Source organism: Lutjanus erythropterus, chromosome 6 (genome assembly GCF_056507025.1).
Source record: "Lutjanus erythropterus isolate fLutEry1 chromosome 6, fLutEry1.hap2, whole genome shotgun sequence".
NCBI classification, from domain to species: domain Eukaryota; kingdom Metazoa; phylum Chordata; class Actinopteri; order Lutjaniformes; family Lutjanidae; genus Lutjanus; species Lutjanus erythropterus.
The window spans coordinates 32297555-32321901 of record NC_139322.1 but is presented as its reverse complement, the minus strand read 5'-3'; the positions used below and the strand labels follow the sequence as shown (position 1 = coordinate 32321901).

Genomic DNA, 24347 nt, shown 5'->3' with positions numbered 1-24347 from the left:
CTCCTGGAGCTTCAGCAGAAAACAGCGTTGCAGCCAAATCCAGTACAATTGAAGTGAATGGTGACCAGTTTTAAAATGTAAAAAAAGAACACAAAAAAACCCAAAATGTCTCCATACTGCTTGTGTGGTGTAATCCAAGTGTCCGTAAGCTGCAACATGAAAATCTGACCCAAAAAGACACTATTTACACCATGTTTTCAACCTAAATGTCAGTCCTGATCCGCATGCACACACCTGAAGCGAGTACACAGGCTCTCGCCCAAGCGGCTGTGCTGTGATTATTACTGTAAAAACAATTACAGCACTGTGGTACCATGAGTAGATTTACAGTAATCACACTATGAAATGTCTTTACAGCAACTTACCAGCTAATTGCTGCCAGTAAGTTACTGTAAGTTTTACAGCATTCTTGTTTCAGTGTGGGTATTTGAAAAATCTTCTTCCTGACTTTGTTTCAGGGCAGATCTAGAAAAATATTTATGGTGTGGCATGGAGAAGAGGTAGCACAAATATACATAAGCTGTTTTAGTCACAAACAATTGTATTTATGAATAATCGCTTGGAAAAGCAATAAAGATATTTTATACAATAACATTTCAATGTGGAAAGTATACACAGCCAAATAGGACATTAGAAATCAATGAATTGTTTTATTTCCAAAACATTTTCCCAAATTTTCATTGACCATCACTTGGCTTAAAAGATGGTATTAATTTTACGTTTTTTGTGTTAAATTTGATAGCCCTAATATAAATGTCAGCCCTAGAGGGGAGGGTGCCTGAGAGACCCAACACTTATGTTTCTCTGAATGGATTCAAATGGGTTCAATGCAAAACAAAAGGCAAATTGAATTCCAGCCTTGAAACAAGTTACACTTTGATGTTTCTTAGATTGGTATTATAATAACAAAAGACCACAAATCTTAAGTTAAGGTGTGACCCCTCCATGAACTAGCCTGGGCTCTCTTCACAATATAACAAAATCTGTTTACACCTTGCATTAACATGTGTCTTTTATGATCTCATCACAAGTGGACAGCTTTAAGTATGTCCCTTCACACATGGCATTAAAATACATCTTCACATGCGTCTCAAGTGATCACTTGTCATCAGATCTCATATAAACAAATAAACGTACATCATTTCTTTTTGTCTTCTACATTTCCTCCCTTTGTCCTCTATAGGACAACACTAAATATATTACAGATCACAATCAAATTGAGAGAGAAAAATTTAAAGCATATCAATTTTACACAATTCAAAGTTGTAGAAGAGTTCTTCAGGTTGTAGGATGAGTTTGATGAACCATGATTTTAGTAGTTACCCTGTCTGTATCAGTCTAACTGGAATTTGATCAATGACCAATCATTGTCTCCAGTGTTATTTAGCAAAACTTCAGGGAACATTCAGAATGTTCTGGGAACATTTATATGCATAGACATTATCTGACAGACTTTTGGAGAACATTCAAGTGGTTCCCAATCTTGTTTTCCTTGGAATTGCAATGGAAATGTCTCTCTTCTAGATAAACTTAACATTTTTTCTTTTAACAACCCAATAGAATCAGTTTATTCACACCCATCCTTAACAAATGATAATGTTCTTTTTCTGGTTCCTTCCATCACATTACCAGAATGTTTTCAGAAACTCTGCATAACATTACAGGAACTTTTGCAGACCTTTTAGGGAACCTAAAAATTGGTATGTTGAAATACCATCAAAACACGTTTACAAGGTCTCCTTTATAAACCTCTACAGGGAAATTCATCTCTGCATTTAACCAACCCTCAGTGTTTGGAGCTGTGGGCAGTCAACACTTGGGTTCTCTTAAGTTACTATTATGTAACAAAATGACAAATAGGTAGACATTAAATATCTACACTAAGAGGATGTTGAACTGTGAGCAACTGGGAACTAAATGGGAACATAACTTGGCTTGTAAGTCCTGTCAATTCTGTTTCACAGACATTTCCTGACAGATATCAAGAGAACTTTTTCCCTCATTAAAGTCCTAAAGGGGGCATTCTCATATAACCCGCAGAGAGGCATATGGGATCATTTTGTTTAAGTCCCAAATGTCCTCTCTGTAATGTTGCTATGTGTCCAAAATAACCAAAATTTAATGTCCCCCTAAAGCCAGTTAGGGAACTTTGAACAGTAGCACTGCCACAACCAAAAGAGGATGTTGTGAGAACATCCCCATTTCTCTGTAAAGGTTCAGCACATTTGTCACCTTTAGAGTATTTCAGGGAACATTCCTCAAACTCCCCATAACATCTCCTCCTATGTGCCTCCTTACTGTTCATGTTGGTGCCAACTGCTAATATTCTCGACAGATGTTCTTTAGCCCAAGGTTATTTAAACGACAATGCCATATAGAAGAAAAGACTTATTCACGCCAAGTAAATCTCATCTGAATCAGCCACAGAACTGGACCTGAAAGTGTTTTTCTTCTATACAATAAAGCAAATTGATTATTTTTTAAATATCACAATATGTCGCTTTCTTTGGCCCATCCCTACACCAAAAGAAGAGCAGGAGAGAGAATGAGGGAGGGGTTGTGTGTGTAATTAGCTCAGTTGGCCTTAATTTTGGTTAGCAATTACATCACCTGCAATTAAAACACTATATGATTGTGTATTTAAATATAATTTTAAATCAAAACTAATTAAGTTCAGAAATATAAAATGCATGAATAAACTAAATATATCTGCACATGAGCTAAATCCACTGTGTAGTTTAATGTTTGAGCAGACTGTATTGTCAGTTGTGTGAGTTGTGACGGTACTAGACGCAGAAAATGAGTGAAAAAGCAGCTGAGTTCAGGAGACTGCTGACAGTGAAAAAGAGCACTGCAGCCAATCAGAGCACCCATACCAAAAGCTGACTGGTTGTGGAGGAGCGCTGGAGTGAATATTGGCCTTGTCCTAAATGGTACCACAGCGCCGTGGTTCCTCGCTGACTCTGCACTTTTTATAGTCACGTCAACCATGGTGTGCTGCCGTGCATGAGTGCTCAGGGGTGCATGGGTTTAAAAGAGTCTTGTGACCCTCTTGACAAAATGTCAAGTGGTTCTTTGGTTTCCACTTGGTTCCTCCTTGTTGGACTAATATGTCATTTTTTTATGCATCTTTGATAGCTGCCTTTAAACGTATTAAAAGTAATCGCTCAATGTTTTCTTTAAAATTTGCCCTCAGACTGTTTTAATGTAGGGAGAAATTTTCACTTTCTAAAACTGAGCTATAGATTCCACAACTTATGGAACTGATGCTGCTAAATTAGTAACCAAAAAACAGACCTGTCAAACACAGTTGAGTGTATTGAAAATCCACCCACTAACGAAACAGGTCAGTCTTATTACATTTTTCTCTTCAAGCTTAAATGTCATGTCAAGTGTTTGCTGAATCACTGTGAGTTGAGGATGTATAAAAAAATAGTAATAAAAATGGAAGTGATGGAAATGCATGTGAATTTAAAAACAGAAAAGTAGAAATGGATGTGGATGTATAGACAAGTGATTTGATTAATTCAAGTTTGATTAAAGTTATAATATGGTGTGATGATATTGTAATATGATGAAAACAGAGCCATGTCTCATCCTCTCTCTCATTTTATATTCATCATTCACACCAGGAAATGTATTATTTGAGGAATTAATAATAAGTCATACGAATTAATAGTGAAGTAGAAATGACTGACTTGAAAAATAGAATGATAAATTGTCAGTTTCATAAACTTTATTGACATTTTATTTGAAACAGTGCTGCCCTGATAAACATCTGGACTGTGTTCTCTACCGTTCACTACAACTGACATTATCATTTACAAGCAAACTGTGTTACCACTGCCCAAAATGTCAGTCAAGCTTTGATTTCTTTCAGCTTTACAAGAAAACTGCCAAACAAGACAAGCAAAAACGTTTACCAGAGTTCCCATATTTCTATTTTAGTATTTCTTGAGTCTCCTTCACGGCTTGGCTTCATCGAGCAGCAGTTACATTCCACTCCACTAGATGTCGCCAACAAAAAGTCACCACTGTGGCAGAATTTTATTTTGAAGGTCGAGACCGGAAAGCCTCGCTTTTACTGAGCCGGAGAGTGTTTTTCACCGGTGAGATAACTCTAACAAACTCAACAATTAAACAACAATTTAATAATTATTTAAAATGGCCGGAACGGCTTCAGTAGCTGGTGAAGTGTTCGTCGATGCTTTGCCATATTTTGACCAAGGTTACGATGCAGCAGGTGTCAGAGAAGCGGTGAGTAAACTTCAATTAGATTAGCTAAACGCAGCGTGTTAGTTAACCATGCTGAAGCTAGCGTTAGCTGCTTCCAGGCACAATGTGAAGCTTCAGAAACGCTAATAGTTCAATGGAGCACTTGCTAGTTCGAAACGATAGCATTTATCTTGCTCATGGCTAGCTCTGTTAATATTAAGCACGCTTATTTGATCAATGAATTACTTGGCCAACCGTTGGTAACATCAGTGCTCACAACTTCCTGGTGACGGGAGCGTAGCTGTGTTCAAGGTCTGTTTGCAGGCTGTCTGTGGGTGCCAATTCGCGCGAGAACACTTAAATAAATAAATAAATACATACATAAATAAATGAATGAATAAATAAATACATAAATAAATGAATGAATAAATGAATAAATAAATAAATGAATGAATGAATGAATGAAAATAAATAAATGAATAAATGAATAAATAAATAAGTTACTTTTTCAATGCCTTTAAAATGTGTTAGTTTGTACTTGAAATTTCTCAAAATGTTTTATCTACTTATGCAGTTTTCACACTACAATTACCGCAGTACAATAATGAGTCAGTACAGTGCAGTACAATACCAAAAACTGCAACAATTAGTCCATTAGGTGATCAAAACAAAATTAATTGCCAACTATTTTGATTAATGGAGTAATTAAGCAAAAATGTCAAACATTTACTGGTTCCAGTTTGTCAAATGTACGGATTCTGCTGCTTTTCTTCGTCATTTGTAATGATAAATAAAGAGTCTTTGGTTTGTGGACTGTAAGTTGGACAAAAGAAACCACTGAAAGACCGTTTTTTTGTTTGTTGTTTGTTTCTGGTAAATGAAATGATGACATTTTATAGACTTAAGAGATTAAATGTGTAAAAAGCCTAGTGGCCCATCTTGCCCAGGGCTGCATATTGGCAAGACAAGCTGGTGATTGTTCATAGTATAAAGAACAAGGTAGATAAGAACACTATTTTCAGTATTTTCTTACACTCTGGTAAGTGTCAGGAAATGTTATTTTCAGAACCTCCAGTCAGCTTAATTAGCACTGACGTAATGTGGGGCCCTGTAAAATCTGCGTTAAGTCTTTTTTAATTTCTCACTTTTGTGATATTGGCCATGATTATTTCATCACAGAAACCTTTGGGCCCTACCTTAATGCTACCATCACTCTGTTGTTGGCCCACCAGGCATCTGTCAAAAGATCATCAAAAAAAAAGCTTTCCACTGGGCTCAGCAACTTTTCTGGGGGAAACCCTGAACCTAAATAAGATGTAGTGTATTTTGATTCTGTGTAGGATCCTGTCCTGACACTGCTTGAGATTATAATTGACTCTTTTCACAGCACAGGTTCTTACTTCTCACAGCATGTAAAGCATGAATGTAATAGACCTTTTTCACAGCAGCCATGTTGACATGAAATAGCAGGACAAACACAAGAGTTACCAATGATACTAGTCATGGTCCTGTTTCATTTAGTGCAGCAGAGCCTTTCCAATGAACCAACATGCACAATAGCAGCACCCTGACTCTGTTAAACCTGAATGGAACACAACCTTATTAGTTTGAATTTGAATTGAATTGAATTCGTTTACTAGGGTTGGGTGATCTACTGAACTGGCACATGATGATGTGCACTGTGAAACATTTCCAATAATGATGTTTCACTAGATTTAAAAGGGTCTTCATCTTCACGTCTTGTACTTAGGTGTGTTCAATAAGAAAATAATAAACAAGACATTGAAACAAGGCATAATTATGGCTCCTTTTTATTTTCTTTCCCACATGTCAGAAACTAGAGGTAGGAAACAACGCTGAGAGCACAAACAGGACACTTTTTAGTCACAATGTTAAGATTCATAAAGGACTCTGGTGGATGACTGTCAGCCATCGCCCACCCCTAGTGTTTACCCTACTATTTCAGGTCAGAATGGCTGCTGTGTAAAAGGTCTACAGGTAACGTTAATGATGACTCTGAATAGGGAAGTGCATTGCATTCATCAAAAAAGGAAAAAATTATCCCGTAATTGTGACTTTTGCATTGTATCACAAGATTTGTACCCTGCTCCTGTTAGATTTGAATACATTTAAGTCACTTAAGGACAAAAGTGTCTGCCAAATGAATATAATCCAGTGTACCTTTAAAGTACGGCAGTTTTCCTTCTGTTTCTTTGACACACGTTGCTATGGAAACTGCTTGGGACGAAATTAACTTGCTGTCAGCCCTTTTCAGCAAACATTCGACACCAAGAGCTGTTCATAAAATGAGTGCTTCTGTCATTTAAATCCTCCAAAAAGGAGGAAATACAGGTTAATTGCATATTAGTATTTCTGCCATAATGGTTCAGACTTCTCAAATGTATTCTAATCATATTTACTCCTGTGGTTCTCCATTATTTTCTCAGAGCAGATACTTTGATACATCATAGCAAAAAAAGCACAGGTGCCTGTTGTATTGAGATGTACCAGCAAGCCATGGTAGTCAGCTAGAATTTACAAGACCAAACCTAACATAACACACCTGTCTTTAATTGTACAAGTTGCACCTGACAACCACAGGCAGGTTTGTCTGATGTGGTGTGTGGAATGAAAGTATTTACAGTATGTTAATATGCACAGGTGTAGTTTGTCAAACGCAAGCTATGCCTGTGTTTCACTGATGCTGTGTGTGAAAATTAAAGTGTTTACACTATGCTCATACGCAAATATTAATATGTGACCACCAGAATGGGTCAGTCAACATTATATGCTGTATAAACACAATATGGACTACAGAAAGAGTGCCAGCACTAAAGGAAAAACAGCCTCTGCAGTACTAATAGTAGTAGTGAATGTGTCTGTCTCATTTGTAGGGCTGCAGTTAAAGTCATCAGTTAAATCTGCCAGATGTTTTCATGTTTAATCTTTTAGTCTATAGTGTGTCGAAATTATGAAAAATTCCCCTCATGGTTTCCTAGAGCCCGTCATGACGTCTTCAAATTACTTCTTTTGTCCAAAACCCAAAGACTCTTCATTTACCATCATAAATAACAAAAAAGCTTAAAATCCCTGCATTTAAGAAGCTGAAACCGGCAATCAACAAAGTATTTGGCAATTAATTTTCTTTCAATGGACTGATAATCCTTGCAACGCTTTTCGTTTGGTCTGTGATCAGTCCTTTTTGCTTTGGATGCATCTGTCGGTCAGATCTGTTTGCATCACACAGTCTGAAAAACTGAAGAACTGACAGGTGGTTTGATGCACTACAACATGTTGCCAGTCTTGGACCACCAATTTTAAAAAGTGGTTGCATTTGGAAGTTGAGTGTGACGCACATGAAGCTCTATGAATTTCAGCTTGTCACTACTTCCTTTGCCTCCAGAGAGCAGTTGCTCATTTAGAGGTTAATGACTTGGCTCACACCTGACTCCTTCAACAGACCTCTCAAGGCAGCGGTGTTAAACATCATCAGTGAAAGCAGCTTAAAATTGTCAAGAGAATTGCAAAAAGAAACATGACTCAGTATTTATTACAAGATGAAATGTCTTTGCTCAAAAGAATGTAAACTTAAATCTGTGTCTGAGGTACTATGAAAACACAAAGAACTCTGTTTGGGTGACCTTTTGACTCTGTATAAATTAACCTTTTGTATTTGGAGTATTCACTTAAGAGTATGCTCCAGGACTGTGATGTGCAGGCTAGAGATGTACCAATTCTCTTGTTTTCAGTTCCAATTTGATTGTAGACATATCACTTTGGCTGCATCTTAGTCTGGAAACATTGTGTAGTTTGTGTAATGTAACTTGTGTAATTTCAACCATTAGGGTGTTGCGGCTTGTGACATTTACACGTGCAGCTGAAAGACCCCTTTGTATAATTTCCCATGATGCATTGCTGAGAGTTTAAAGTTGCTATTTTATGCTTAAAATGCAAATGTCATCGTTGGTTACCGTTTGTATTGTGTTAATTAAGAACATGGTGATTTACGGAGGCAGTTGTTTTTTGTGAAGTATTGCAGTGTAATGGCTGTGTTTTCTTTCTAATACACAATAATGCAGAGACGTTGGATCAGATTGGTGCCATCTCTAGTGTAGGCGCTCCTCTCCTTTGGAAAAACCATGAGAGTGAAAAAAAAATCTGTTTTTTTTTTTTTTGTTGCATTTCTTTATTTGCGCTGCAGGAATATTACATCCTCAACATCAATCTGTCATGTTGATGGCCTGAGGCTAGGGCATTTATCAATAGCCATTTGTCAAGTAGGAGTGGGGGAAAAATCAATAGAGCATAGTATCTCAATATTTGTCGTATTGATAGACTGATGCCAAGTATTAACTTTATTTATTACTCAAATTATTAACATTGCAAATATGTATTTAGCTTTTTGTCATGGTCAGCGGGACTGGTTGGTCAGTCTGCACTCTAAACACAATTTTCTGGCAGCAAAATGATTGAAGTGGGATGTGCAAAAACATGTTATTAGAATTAAAGTTTTTGTTTGGGACATAGAAGGTAAGTTGCAGGTGCAAAATGCAAAATTGCAATAATATTGTTTTGTGGAGCCTGTGGTCATTCCCACCCCTAAAGTCAAGTACGTCAATGGCCTGAGGCTGCAGCCCTCCTTACATTAACAAGACTGGGAATACAAAACATATAAAATGTCGACCATTGTTTCTTTGGGTAAATATTAAGACAGTTTAAAGTACACCCTCTAGGCTATTACAATGGAATATTTCAACATTATAGAAACCAGCATAATTTCTGTCTAAGTCATGTATGAGAAATTTTGTGTGCTTAATTGTCTTCTAGGCTGCCGCGTTGGTGGAGGAGGAGACCAGAAGATACAGACCCACCAAGAACTACCTGAGCTACCTTCCCACACCTGACTTCTCTGCTTTTGAGGTGACAAACTCCCGAGACCTCTGAAACCTTCTCCATAGCTTCACAGCTTCAATCAGTGTGACAGAAATAACATCTCTTGTTTCTTATCACCCATTAGACAGAAATTATGAGGAATGAATTTGAGCGGCTGGCAGCGCGACAGCCCATGGATCTCCTGAGTATGAAGAGGTAAACCCTGCACACTGCAGGAGTCTGTGCTGATACTTAAAGCTGCAGAACACCTGATTCAAGCACCTGCATGTCTCAGTGGGAACCTAAATACATACACAGCTACAGCAAGGCTTGCAATACTGCTGTATCCATTCTGCTGATTGTAGTTCAGGATGAAAGTGGTCCGTTATACTTAAAAAAGTATATTTAAATATACTCTTTTTTTTAAGTCATTGGTTGACATGCCCCTAGTTTGGAGAAGCAGACAGGACTACTGGTGTTGGAAGCTAAGCAACAACAAAATGTATGTTAACCGCTGAAAAAAATGAGCTCAGGTTTACGCTTTACATTATTTTCACTGCTTTTTTTCTGATGAGAAACTGCCATTACATAAACCAAACATCCCTCTCTAAAAGCAACCAGACTCCATTGGCGAAATCACTCAATTTACTTCACAGAACAGTAGGAGTTGCTGGTCTGCCACTGCCTCAATCTGTTTGTGTCATTGTGTGATTTCATTGTTGTACAGGGTTAGTTGAGATGCACCAAAGTCACACAATAGCACAAACAAACTAACTGATGAAGGCAGCTGTAGAACAGCAACTCTTGTGTTGTGCAAGGTAAAATAACTGCTTTTGCCAAAGGAGTTTGGTTGCTTTGGAGAGAGCAATATTTGGCTTTGTATAATAGCATTATGATTGTCCTGCAGTCAAAACTACTGTTTGAAAAGTAAAATGAAGCCTGTAATTGAAACAATGAATGCATTTATTTAATGGAAATAGGAATAGAAGCTACGCCATCAGATATTTGTGCTCCCACTAAGCAAACAGGTGTGGTAAACCAGCAGTATCAATTAATCTGATTATTTTCTCAATTTATCATTTGGTTTATGGAATATCAGCAAATAGCAAAATAATGCCCACACAAAGGGCCCATACGGACATCTTCAAGTGTCTTGTTTTGTCCAACCAGTAGTCCAAAACTAGTTTTCTGATACCATACAATTGGAGATCTTGCCAGTCGTCTGGGGATTTCTAAATGCAAAGTAGCTGCTTGAATGCTGCAAGTGTAGCCGCTAACAAACCTACGCCCCTTACATTTTTTCAAGGACATGCGTCATTGGAAACAATGCTCTCTCCCCGTTCTCCTCTGTAGTAAGCACACAATGTCACTGCATACACTAATATGAAGGGCTGTCCTACAGACTTTGGATTTGTCTGGCATTGTAGGGTATTTTTTGTTTCCACCCAGTTTTAAAAACAGATTCTGAGAGATTATACTTAGCCTATTGAACGAAGCATTTAGAGACTGACTTGTGAGTGAAACTCCAAAATATCCAGTTCATTATCATAGCACATGTTTGAGATGATACAACAAGTGAATTCTGGCCATTTTTGCTTCAAAAACACTTTAACCATTGATTAATCTGCCAATTATTTCAGCTCTTAGCTGAATTTCTCTTTGTGTGTGGACATGATACAGATATTTAAACACACTCTGAACAAAGTGCTTGCTGCTATTAGAAGGAACTGTGTATTTTTTCTCAAATCTTAGATCATCATGTTCAGTGTGTGGTGGAGATTTCCTGCCCGTTCTCTCTCTAACACCAAATCTGAAAACAGTAAAACTGAAAACAGTGTATATATGAAATTCTATAGAATTTATGATTAATACAAAAATAACTGACAGCTAATGCCAACAATTGGTAGTCTTAACCTCACTTTATCATTTAAAATGATTGGACGGGTGTATTTTCAACAACAAATTTTGCACCTTCATCCACAATAATTTTTGCTCTGCGGCTCCAAATGTTGACCATTTCATTTTACTGTTTTTCCTGTGGAGATATGAGCTGCCAGCGCCCTCATCAGGGCAAAAGAACGACATCACAGCGTGGCAGGAGTGCGTGAACAACTCAATGGCCCAGCTAGAGCACCAGGCAGTCCGCATTGAGAACCTGGAGCTCATGTCACAGTATGGAACCAACGCATGGAAAGTCTACAACGAGTATGTGACAGCAGACTGTCTCTCACAGTTACTCACCGTGTAATCATTGTACAACTAGTCTAAAGACTGCTAACATGTTATCTTGTCGTCCTCCTTCAGTAACCTGGCCTTCATGATTGAGATGGCTCAAAAGGAACTTCAGAAATTCAGGTGACTGATCACTGGGATATGTCTGCCGTATTCAAGTGTTATCAAACCAATTTTCACGTTTACAAATGCCTTTCTTGGTACACAGGAAGCAAATTCAAGATTTAAACTGGCAGCGTAAGAACGATCAGTTGGCAGGAGGAGCCAAACTGCGAGAGCTGGAGTCAAAGTATGTTGTTTCCATTTTATGTGTTTATAGAGAATATGTAGATTAGGTTTTCCTCTGTCGTAACATCTGTATCTGTCCCTTAACAGCTGGGTGTCTCTGGTCAGTAAGAACTACGAGATCGAGCGCGCCATCGTCCAGCTGGAGAACGAAGTAGCTCAGCTGAGACAGCAGCAGGGGGACGAGAATAAGGAGAACATCCGACAGGACTTCTAGAGCAGCAGCTTTCAACTCTGAAACTAATGATCCCTCAGTCAGACAGATGTCATCTTGTTTGACAAGACTAAGACGCAACAAGAGGAGGGAAAGTTACCTGCATGGAGGAGACATACCACTGACATTCAGAATGAGTGAAACCTCAGTGACAACACATTTTTTACCTGATTTCATGCCTTTTATTCTACTATAAAAAACTGTGGTGGAATAGGGTATTTGCAGCTATTTGACTGTACAGAAATTTAAAGCGAGACTATGTAAGGTTTGTAACAAGATGGAACACATAAGATTATAAATGAGGAGTTGGAGAATTCAATACATTCATGGGTTTTGCTGCTACAGCCTCACTTTGTCTGGTATGACCAGTAGCTCATCATGGCTAACAATAGCTAACTTAAGATTTGGCTGTATACCTGATATTAGTGAGTTGGTTTGCTGGCTTTAAAGGTCCAGTGTGAAAGATTTAGGGGGATTTATTGGCACAATAAGGCAGAAATGGATGATAAAATTAATTCAAGTATGTTTTCATTGGTGTTCAATTACTTGAGAATAAGAATTTTTGTGTTTTTGTTAAACTTAGATTGAGCCGTTTATAACTACAGAGGGAACTGGTCCTCTTCTACAGAGGCTATGTTGAACTGCCATGCTGCCACTGTAGCCCAGAACACCAAACCAAACACTGGCAAGTGGTGTTCATTTGCTTGCAATCTCACTGCTAGATGCCAATAAATGCTACACACTGGTTCCTTTAAGATTCTTAAAGCTTTGTGCACTCCTGTTATGCTAACATTGGCGTTTAACATAATTAATGCCACAAGTCCATTATTCAGTCAAAGTGACATAATCTCGCTTTAAAATGTAATTTAGACCAGCATGTAGGTTTTAGTCTTTGGGGCTACCTACCAACACAGGAGTGTGTTTAGAATTAAGTGTACATAGTTAATCGAGGCTGTCACAGTTGTCTCTGTGAGTCCTGCCTTGATTACCATTCATGTAATTTTTTATGTTGTTTTAATAAAATGAACATTTCTTATATTTCCTAGTGAGTGGATTTGACTTTTTCCATATCAGATATCAAGATACTAAACCTGTTGAGCTCATGCAAACTTCTTGGATTACATGTTAATTTTTGCAAAGGACTTGTGTTACTGTGTCACTGGAGCTCAGTTAATTATACTACACTTTCATGCAACAGGCCAGTTTCTTTATTACATGAACCTGCATTATGTCCAAATTCCACCACAGTCCCAGTATGAAATCTAGTCAGCTTCTGAGTCAACGGACAGTTTCATGAAGTTAGCTCAAGGATTTACTCCTCTGAGATTCTCATTCCCACCTGCAGTACCAGCAGATCCTGTACAGCACATTAAACTAAGGCTGTAGTTTCTAAAAAAGCACATCTTTAATCTCAGGTGGAAATCCTGAAACCCCATCCGATGACCAGTAACAGAAGGGGTGACCTGAGGAAGATCTTGTGGATCAAAACCTCACCTTAAAAGAAAGTTAAAGGTTTGTATTAAGAGCCTAACAGTGTGTAGATCTCTCTCCTTTGTGCCCTCCAAATTATCAACAAGCCAAGAACTGAAGGCCCAATGGCCTGTCCAAAAAAACACTACTACTGAACATTGGATTGTCGGTGCAAGTCCAGCACCACACAACAGCAGTGCTTCCACTGTTCAAGCTTATCATTCATCTACCCTGGTTTAATAATTACACATCTACAATGAACAACTGAATAACAGAGTAAATCCAAGATGCCTCAGATTACAATAGCTGACAGTCCAAATACTCGGTTGTATGTTATCCGATAACACCAACACATCAACCACAGTCAGTGGGGTGTGTAAAATCAGAGAGCAGAATCATTAGCCCACTGGTAGGGAGGCAGCTTTTCTGACTGCACGTTAACAAGGCAACACACAGGCCAGGGGAAAAGAATGTATTTTTGATTATGGGGTGAACTGTCCCTTTAAATATGTTACAGTGATAAAAAAAAATATTAGGATTTTACTTTGTCTAATGGCATCCTTGAAAACAATGTAATATATAATCTGGTACACACAAAAACAGAAAATTATTATTTATTATTATTTATTGCCACATTCCTTACACAGTGTGCATAACAATCATTCATCCACCACTCTCCCTTTAACTTCCTTCTTCGGTCAGATCAAACAAACAGAAAAATCTGATATCTGAACAGACTTTAACTCAATTCGTGGCGAATCAAAAAGCCCAGCTGCACAAGATTATCTGCATGGTTGTCTTGAAAAGCCAGATGTCCAGCATAGAAAGGGGCTAGGTAGCGTGGTAGGTAGACCAGATCAGAGGAGTTTCTACATACACCGGCCAGAGATCAAACTACATCAAAACCCAGCAGAAACACTGAAAGTCATGCTCGCTCTTGTCTTTCATACATCTCACACACTCGAGTTTGCAGGCACCAATATACCGTTTGCAAAGAAACTATAGGGTTCTCTTTAGGAAAAGTCATCCACTGTGACTGAATCAAATCTGACTATGTGCAAAACTTTGTGGACAGCGTCAGCCACCGGTAGCTAGAGTAGCAGTAGGTTATTTTGGCCATGCTCCAGTCTATATACTGAGAGTGTTGAGGGCTGGTACTAAAGTAACAGCATCTGGCAGGTTCTGGTTCTGGTCCTGGCTCCCTTTACTTTGGAGGAACTTCTGCCGATGCCTCTCCTCCTGACGCTTCTTCTTCTCTAGCCGCTGCTGCTCTTTCCTCTGCTTGTTAGATACCTGGGAGTGAGGGAAACAAAAATGAATTCTTTTAATTTTTGCTTTAAATGGATAGTTTGTTTTAACTCAAGAGGGGTTATATGATGTACTTATCCATAGTCAGTTTTTTTTTCTTTTATTACCTACAGGGAAGCAGCAGTAGTCCACTTCACTTTGCCGTCAGACAGCCTTTTCTGGCGGCAAAGTGCTATTATAAAAGCTGAAAATTGCTCTCTCTCGCTTAACAAGACACTTAGCAGTAATTTTACCTTGCAGACCATGGGGGTTCCTGGTTTATGGACCAAACTACAGACATCACAAAGGAGTGTCAATAAATGACCATCTGAATGGTACAAAACCAATGTTACTTTCAATACCTTTGCTGCTGTGCTGACTTACCCATGTTAGTGAAAATTCTGATTAAAAAAAAATAAATTATGATGGTCTATGTAATGTGCATATTTTGATTGCTAATGATTAAGTAGTTTATGTTCCATGATTATCGGAATAGATTTTTTTCAAGTTTCCATGTCATGTGACCCAGTGACTCCAAATCAATACCAAATTGTATTACAAGGACACACTGACTTGTATTGGATTTCAGTAAAGAAAATTACATTGCAGTTAATTTGGCTAGAAGGGCTGCATAATATGTGCATGTACCTTTGGTTTTTGTATGTTGCTGCCCTCTGCTGGCTGTTTGTGCTCACTGCCATCAGTGGCTGCAGCTCTGCAGACGGAGCAGGATCCTGAGGCACACTGGCCCTGGCAGGACTGGCCAAGCATGGAGCCAACGAGCCATTCAGCGTTGATGGTCGCTGCACTCAGCTGGAGAAGGTTCTCCTCATCACCTGAGACAGGAAAAAAAAAACACACATGAACAGAACCAACCAGTGCGACGAGATCATTACTTGTAATGTTAAGCAAACAGCCTACTTAAATACAAGCTGCCATGTTTATGGGATAAGTGGAAACTTTAAAGCTAAATAGGCAAGCTTGAATGTCTGATGGTTATATAATAAAGTTGATTCCCAGTTGTTCTCTTTTGCCCTGACAGTCTAGTTCTACTGGCAGCTAATGAGTCAAGTGTGACTTCTGACCCTGGATTCCTCGGTTCTTGATGGAGCTCAGGATCACGTTGTCCTCCTCTGAGGCAGTGGGAGAAGGGTTTTTCTGTCTGTCCCTCTGACCATCCCCAAACTCACGCTGCTGTCCTCGTGAATTCTGCAGGTTCTGAGAACAGCAATAGCGAGAAAACATCAGAGAAACATCACTAAAGGGTGTCTCAACAGGTCCACCGTTACAATACAGACTCCAGCAAGAATCACATCATCAATTTTTAGACTTTTTTCAGTGAAAATTAAATGCAAAAATTACTAGGTGTTGACTGATATGTTTTTCTCAGGGCCAGTGCCTATAGCAATTATTAATAATCAAGGACATTGATATTTGTAACCAATTTGCATTTGTAGTAAAAGTGAAAATGTTGGTCAAATTTGGAAAAAAAATATAATTACACACACTCCAACACAAAACTTCCCTGATATAAAAACACCACCTCAAACTGGCAAGTAATGTTTACAATAAGCTACAATAAGTTCTAGTTGCACTGACACCAATGTTATTCAAAGATGTCATGTTAGCTATCGCTACATGAATAAACTCCATAATCTTGTTATATTTAACTATATAGGTTAACGCTATCACTGCAACTTATAATAATTCAGGCATTTTCAGTGGTGCAACTGGGCAAGTTTGACATCACAGAAATAGATCATAAGATAGTAGCATTTTTGCAACTTACGCATAAAGGACTAGGATGTTTGTAACTTCAGAAATATCTACTTTAAAAACACTTCTCTGCTCTGCAAATGCAAAGTAGCACATTTTTAAATAAATTTTTTTAGCAATCGGATTAAAAAAACACTAATTCTAATAATCAGAAAACTGCTGACTATCAGATCGCTAATCAGTCAGGTTGATAATCAGTTGATCCTTAAAATTACTATTTCCACTAAAACCGTGACTCATAATGCAATCACAATATCTGTCAAAATAATTGCAGTATGTTTTTTTTCATATCATTCAGCCCTGCTATATATACCTCTATGCGGAGCTGAGCAGGACTCTCAGAGTTGTCTCCAGTTCTCCTCACACTGTCATAATGATCCCCATAGCGATAGGCGATGTGTAGCTCTCTGCACACCTGCTTTTCTGCACCGTTTATCTGCAACGAGAACAGAACAAGGAGAAGTGTGTGTTGTGCCAGACGCCTGTCCACATAATAACTGCAGCTTAGGTTGTGTTATGTCATTTGAAAGTGTTCCTCTGTCCCTACCTCCCACAGTGGAGTGTTGAGCTGATGGATGACCACTTTCACCTGCTGACTGCGAGCAAAAGCCACGATAGCGTCATTACCAGCAAACGTTCCAGGCTGAGACAGGTTGGACACTGGGAGGAAAGAGACGAAAACAATTACACAGAAGATCATCTGCAGTTGTAATTACACAACATTTCTTTAACTTTCTATGGTGTTGTGGCATATATGTTTTTAACATTTCTAAATTTATCATTGATTGCATTGTAATGAAATACATCATTTGAAATAGTTGTTGTTCTAAATGAATGAAGTCACAGTAGACACAGCTAGCAGTGGTTCCTAACCTCGTTGGCTTGGGACACTTTAAATCTTAGCTATATTCACCCCTTCATCAGCAGTCACATATCTGTTGTGATCAGTTTACCAAAGAATGTTTTTTTCTCGTTTTATTTACTTTTTTGTAGCCTAAAGGGCTAAAAATACCCAATAATTCACAAATGAAAGAAAAAAAAAAAATAATATTGTGCAGGAAAAAAAAAGTTTTTTCATTACTTCTTTGTAGAAACCCCTCAGAATTGTCTTACACGTCACCAGTCCTAGGTTACAAAACACTGGGCCTTTTCACATCTGAAAGTCCAAACCAAGGTTAACATTTTTGCAACATTTAGTCAGTTTGGTTTTGGTTTCATATTAGTCCGACTCAGAGGAGTTTAGACGGCGTGTCTAAGCCTGCCGTTGGTTGCCTGTTTCAGGCAGTGAGGTAGCATCTGCTGTTGCTGTGGAAAAAAACAACAACAACCTACCAGCAAGCAACCTACACGCTGGCAAATTGGCACCTGGGTTGCTATAGGTATGAGTGTAAAGAAGCTAGCAGCCGTTACCTTTCTTGGCAGTTATTTAACCATTTTAATGCCAGGGCTCATCTCCCCATGTGCAAATGTTCCAACATAATAAGTTCCCCCACCAACACTATTTTGTGGGGGCAACATTGCTGCATTCTGGGCTGCCCAAGATGATTGTGCAAGTTTTCCCCCTTCAAATGAATGATCATGTGTGGAGCCAGACCTTTCTTTAGTACTGATCACTGTGGAGATATGTCTGGCTATCCAAGATCCACAGTGATCAGCACATCGCATTGCATTATCCAAGCACACAAAAGAATTATATATGACAGAGCTGCATTGCACACAACTGATTGTTTTATAGATGGGCACGCATCTGACACCCGCTTGGAAAATAACTGAAAAGTTTCTGAATTGGTGCGAGTTTTTCCCAACTGATCCTTTATAAAATCGTTGAACCAAATGTCAGATATTTAGCTCCTCCCCTCTACATGAGCTACTGTGGCTCATTTTGTTTTGTTTCTTCCTTTTTCCAGTTAGTCTCGCCAGAACTTGGAAAATCCGAACCATCTCAAAAGAAATTTTCACTCCAGAAACAAACCAACCCATAGTTCAATTTGATGAGGACTACAACCACCTGTTTTTGTCAGACTAAGGTTCAGCTGTTTGGTCTGGATGATGGTCCCGGGGAGGTTTCACACCTGTAATTTTGGTTCGGATCAAACTCTGAAAGTCTGAAAGTCCGATGTGAAAGGGCCCATTGTTATACAACATCTGTCACTCTATTGCAAGCAAAACTGATGGCCACCAGGGGTCACTGCATAACTGCTAGTCAAAATTTCTCCCATGTATAGTGAAATGACAGAATTGACAGAAATGACATTTGTAAAAGTCTCCTTTCTAATCACATAATTTTATTTTTATTTCTTTTGATTTGATTTTTCTCAGCATCACACAATGGGTTATTTTCTTACGGTGCTGTGCAAAGGGCACGTCGTCCTCAACAAAGGGTTCAAAGTCTTGTCGATGGGACATCATATACTGGACCGTCTCCTGCCGAAGCCGGAGGTGACCGCGGGAGTGACCCTCTAACTGGTCACCTAGAGCTCTGAAGAGGCAGTTCCTGCAAGAAACAAAGACAGTGACTGGTGTGTCTACACATGACTGACTATAGGTATGACTCAGTTTGAAGGTTCTTGGCCAGAATGAAGGGTATGTTACGTTTAAATCAGTAATGAACCCATTAGAGCAGACTTTAGCTGGCAGGTTTCTGGCTGTTGGCCAAAAACAATGACTTCAGTCCTGCAAATCACAAGACTTCTAGACCTTCTGCCTTGTAGTAAACATGACTGATAGGTGCAAGACTATATAGTCAATCAATTAAATTCCCATCTTGAGATTTCATTAAGCTGGAGAGACATTAAGCCATTTCCTTTGTTGTTTATTCAGTCTTAAATGGCACAGTACTGCTGGTGTTGTCAGTTGAAGAAGACAATCATATTTCAACAAAGATGACTAGTGTCAAATTAAGACTTCAGTGACATATGCCTATATTGAGCAGCAGCCAGGCAGCTACAAATACTTTGCAGGGGAGAGGTAGGCATAAATGTTCCGGACATTATGTTCCTCTAACAAAGCATCCTGGTTACTCATGGGGAGAGAGCTGTCTCAAGCTTGAAAATAGGCTTGGTGTGTGTAATAAAATTTTTAAAAATGTGCTGTGGTATCAGTGATGGTAAAGGACTACACAGAGGAAAACACAGCACAGCACAGCTAGACGCCACAATCTTTTTCTGGCTCTTACCCATCTCCGGGGACTTCTCTCAGCTTGAGCCCCAGTGCCTGGAGCTGATTGGAGAAACTGACAAACTCGGCTCCTTCATCGCAATCTTGAGGACGGTTCTTGCGGTCCTTTACGATGGCCCGACGTGCTGCACGCTCATCCCTCTTGCGTTCAAGTTCACTCTTCTTGTTGCTCCGTACAGGTTTCGGCGCCTGTTTCCTTGACATGTCGGCTATAGTTGTTTCAGTGTGCCAACAACACCAAAGTATGTCTTCCTATAGTAATGAGCTGGCAGTTGCATCAACCACTGCCACACATCTGGAACCTGTTTTAAATGACACAGAAAATGAGGTGGTGGATAGTAAGTCTTCAGAATATGTAAAGAGACAGGTCTTATATAGGTCTGTAGTTTGTGTCCTTTGTGTCCAGCTCAGACAGCCAATAATTTTATTGTATTTCTTATACACATGACAATAAAGTTGAACTTGAACTTGATATATTGCAATTTAGGATGATTAATTTGTCAATCACTTTCTTGATTAATAAATTAGTTTTTCAGTCCATAAAATGGCAGAAAATTATGAAAAACTTTAACTATTTTCCAAAGCCCAAAATAATGTCTTGTTTTGTCCACAACCCAAAGATATTCAGTTTACTGGCATAGAAGACTACAGAATACAACACAAAATATTCACATTTGAGAAATTAAAATCAGAGAATTTAGATATTTTTTCTTAAAAGATAACTCAAAACAATAATTTGATTATCAAAATACTTAACAACATATCGATTAATTAACTTATCGTTGCAGCTCTAATATCAAGTTTGTCAATGCAGCCTTTCGTAAAGCAGTAATTCACAAGAAATGCACGACATCCCACCATAGTCTGTCCCAGATGTAGAAGACAATACTGGCAACCTCAAAATATAAATAATATACTGTATTAAATAGCAGACTATTTCAGTGTAATCTAGCTAAGCTTGGTTCCCACTACTAACTACCACTCTGATGAAAGCATATTTTCAAAGCAACTGGACAGCTTGACGATAACGTAGTAGAGTGGTGTTTGGTTAAATGTTTACCTAACTGAAAACTGTGTCAAATATAAAATAGAAAAGTCTTAAATCAGTTCCTTTCACATTTTAGGGATGATGTTCTTACAGATCAAATGTGATATGACGATGTATGACACTAATTTTTCTGTACTGCAATTAAGTGACTGTGGTTAGTATTACTTGTGACGTTAATACTAAAGCTAAATACCAATTCGACAAGTTTCGTTATATGTCTAGCTGACTAATTCGTAGTTGACATTACGTTAACTACTCACAATGTTGTTAGTGACTAGTATTAGTACTATGTAACGTTACTTTTTGGACAACAGATATGGAGTGTTATTGGAGTCCGTCTGGTTAGCTGTTAGCTAACCTGAAGTTCGACAGCTAACGTTAGCTAGCTAGCATTCAACGACTGGATGTTAACCCTGGTTACATAACAAATCATATCATCCCGTTTTCGCCTGTGACATTTAGTGAACAGCCAGGGAACTTGACGCCGTTACCATATAGATACTTACCTTTAACAAGCAGCGTTCAGCAGGATACGACTATGTTTCGTTTTTTATATTTTGGCTCAGAACAGGAAGGTAGTGATTGTCCGTTTTTGTTTACAATTGAGGTTCCGCATACGTACGTACGGAAGGGGGAGAGGACCAAGCTAGAGAGGCGATTAGAAAAAGAATGTCATTGGCTGATGGGAGCAGCACTGTTAAATATATGTTTGTTTGTTTGTTTGTTTTATGAAATTGTAGACACAAAAACAACAATAATACAGTGCACAAATCCTCACATGTATAGCTGGATAAAAAAAAAAAAAACTAAAACGAGGTAAATATTGCCAGAGGAGGTAATGACACCAATAAAAGAGGGTAGAAACAACCATAACCACAAGAATTAATGTATTTATTTGTAATAATGATTATCATAATAATAATAATAATAATAATAATAATAATAATAATAATAATAATAATAATAATAATAATAATAATAATGATAATGGAAAAACTACCATAAAAATACTGTAGTGTACAAGACATTTCAGAGACTATAATATACTAGACTGTGCACTACTAGCATGATACTAATTAAGGTCCTATTTAATTTATTGTGGCAGGGTGTTTCCAGTGAGCCAAACAAGCATAACAACTGATTCTGTTTGACGTGAATGGAACAGGACCTTAATTAGTATCACTGGTAACACCTGTGTTTACCCTACTATTTCATATCAATATGGCTGTTGTGAAATATGTGGACCATCTGTCCATCTGGAGAGTATGTATGTATGTATATATGTATGTATGCATGCATGTATGTATGTATGTATGTATGTATCTATCTATCTATCTATCTGACTGTCTGTCTATCCATCTATGTGATAATTGTGACACGTCAAAAAGCTCTGAGTCATTTTGTATTGCAGACTGTGACTCAGGACAAAGTAGGAGGCTGAGTTACAATTCTGAAAGACATTTTTGCTTCTGAAAATCCCTCCACCTTCTGCTCTCCTCGACTCTCAGAAATTCTACTCACCACCACCAACTCCTTCTGATGACTCCACACAGTTGGTGAAAATAATGTGGGGGAGGAGTGGGCTGAGAAGCAATAAACAGGATGTTTGCAATGTAAAAAAGACCAGCAGACACACTGAGACAAAAAAAAAAACATAGCCTCAAGACATGAAACTGCATCAGAAAACAGAAGGAAGCAGTAATACAATTCTATTTCCTAAAACTAGAAAAAAAGAATACAAATTTGTACCACACCAGCTGGCATAAAAAGAAACAGGACATACATCTGCAGATGTAAGTTGGTGTGTGGTTTATTATAGACCTCAGTGAGTGATGATGACACTATGTGCGCACAGATGTAATGGCCTGAAGGTTATCCATGCATTTGTGCCTGTGCAGCAATCAGCGTCAGTCACCTGAGTGGAACAGAAGAGCAGTCAGCCAAGCGTGGACAACACATCATTTATACTGTATCTATGTATATGTACAGTATGTTTGCGTGTGTGTATGTATGTGAGTCAGAGGGCACATCAAACCATTACACTATAGGAATCTAGTATGTTACGTCAGTCAAAGTCCATTTCTAATGATTTAACAATGTTATATCCATGACTGATGCTCTTTTTTTAGAGAAACTTAGTGTTTGCCAGCTTCACTGACTTTCTTAAGAGTTTTTTGACATGACACAAGATTATTTGTGGATAACACCCGCAAAACTACACAGGCCACCTCTTCGCTTGTGCTAGTATCCAATATGAGGAAATATTTTTGGTACACAGTGAGATCCCTGTAATGATGAAAACCAGATTCTGCCAAACCAAGTAACTGCTCCACACATACCACTCTACTGCTTATTTGATAACATCCAATACATTAAAGGGACAGTTCACCCCCAAAAACACACATTTTTCTCCTGGCCTGTAGTGGTGTTTATCTATCTAGATTTTTTTGGGTTGAGTTGCAGAGTTTTGGAGATATCATCAGTAGAGATGTCTGCATTCGCTCTAACATCATGGGACTAAATGGCAGTCGGCTTGTGGCGCTCAAAGCACCAAAAATATGTTTGTAAAGTTTAAAACTCTGTCCAGAAATCATGAACCGGTTTCTCAAAATATTCCACACACCTTGTTGTGTTCATGTAGGAACTACTTTCACTCAGTAACATTTTTTTCCTGGATTCTGTGGGTCCATTTTCCATCATTTTGAGTTTTGTCAAAATATGCTACTACTCCCACAAATTTTGAACAACTGACCCCGTTTAGAATGACCATGTGCTCCTAAGGGGCACTGCACTAGTTTTGTGAGAAATGTGAACAAGTCAGCAGCAAGATTCCTCATACCCTTGACATGTTAGTGATGTCTTCAATGTTTGTATGTTTGGTTACTTTTATACACATCTCACATGGTTTCTACAATCCATGCATCAAAGAGCAAGCAATTAGCAGAACACTTTTAACTCTCATTCAGCTTTGAGTTTGTAGCTGCAATCATGATTGTGATGGTTCGGGTTTTAAGTCCTTTTAATATTAAATGTTTACATTAGCCCCATTCTACCCCCTGTAGGTTTTAATTAGAGTCTGCTACACTTGTGCCCAGCCTGGCTGTGCTTCTTCACTGGGGGAGGTCGAAAATGAAGTAACACTAACAGTGTGCCTGTGGGTGATGACAGCAGATGTTTTCGAATCAGTACCAACAAAGGGAACTTCATAAGCAAACCATGAGATCTGTTATTCATTATTTAGTCACAATGTTTGCATTTTAGCTGTTAGTTCAACATGCATGTAAAATGTTCTAGTTTTTACAATATTTCACAAAATGTATTCCAGGAAAGCAGCTGGTAAATACAGACTGCTGTACAGTTGCTGTCCATGGTTCTGAAACAGTGTTTAACACTGTTCATTGTAGCAAATACAAAAACATTTCTCTGTTACATTGTTTACTGAGGCTAATTGATTGGATTAATTGAGAGATTCAGAACTTTTCATTTCGATTTGATCTTGACATTTCACCTCAGGATCACATTTTACTTCATGGTTTGGTCTGAATGAGTATGAAGCTGTTTTGTTTGCAGTGTCTAAAACTTTAACCTTACAGCTCCATGTCCACATTAGATATTGTACTTTTTAGACAACGTTGTATTTGGGACAATACCTGAATTTTGTGAGATTTGTGGAATAGCTGTCATAAGATGACACAGAGTCATTATCTTTGCAGTCGGCTGCCTGTTTCACTTTGACCAGAGAATTTTTTCTATAAGCTGTGCGGGTTTAAG

General features: G+C 38.4%; 2 protein-coding genes across 2 annotated transcripts; one reads left to right on the top strand and one right to left on the bottom strand.

Moving 5' to 3' along the window:
* Positions 1-4055: 4055 nt before the first annotated feature.
* On the top strand, positions 4056-12341 carry bcas2 (BCAS2 pre-mRNA processing factor). Its single transcript, XM_084721673.1, has 7 exons — positions 4056-4257; positions 9043-9135; positions 9233-9303; positions 11131-11292; positions 11392-11442; positions 11528-11608; positions 11695-12341. Exons 1-7 carry the CDS (start codon positions 4165-4167, stop codon positions 11819-11821), a joined length of 678 nt encoding a protein of 225 aa, XP_084577799.1. The 5' UTR covers positions 4056-4164; the 3' UTR covers positions 11822-12341.
* A 467-nt stretch (positions 12342-12808) lies between these two features.
* Positions 12809-21205, bottom strand: otud3 (OTU deubiquitinase 3). Its single transcript, XM_084721672.1, has 8 exons — positions 21083-21205; positions 19527-19830; positions 18697-18845; positions 16899-17011; positions 16665-16787; positions 15661-15793; positions 15224-15411; positions 12809-14581 (listed from the first exon to the last, which is right to left on the bottom strand). The coding sequence occupies exons 2-8, from the start codon at positions 19730-19732 to the stop codon at positions 14417-14419; spliced, it is 1077 nt and encodes a 358-aa protein (XP_084577798.1). The 5' UTR covers positions 19733-19830; positions 21083-21205; the 3' UTR covers positions 12809-14416.
* Positions 21206-24347: the final 3142 nt, after the last annotated feature.

Coding starts and splice junctions, on each gene's coding strand:
- bcas2 (XM_084721673.1), top strand. CDS start 4,165: ATGGCCGGAACGGCTTCAGTAGCTGGTGAAGTGTTCGTCGATGCTTTG. Junction 11,443..11,527: donor AAGGAACTTCAGAAATTCAG/GTGACTGATCAC, acceptor CTTGGTACACAG/GAAGCAAATTCAAGATTTAA. Junction 11,609..11,694: donor CTGCGAGAGCTGGAGTCAAA/GTATGTTGTTTC, acceptor GTCCCTTAACAG/CTGGGTGTCTCTGGTCAGTA.
- otud3 (XM_084721672.1), bottom strand. CDS start 19,732: ATGTCAAGGAAACAGGCGCCGAAACCTGTACGGAGCAACAAGAAGAGT. Junction 18,846..19,526: donor AGAGAAGTCCCCGGAGATGG/GTAAGAGCCAGA, acceptor TGTTTCTTGCAG/GAACTGCCTCTTCAGAGCTC. Junction 16,788..16,898: donor TCAACACTCCACTGTGGGAG/GTAGGGACAGAG, acceptor TTCTCGTTGCAG/ATAAACGGTGCAGAAAAGCA.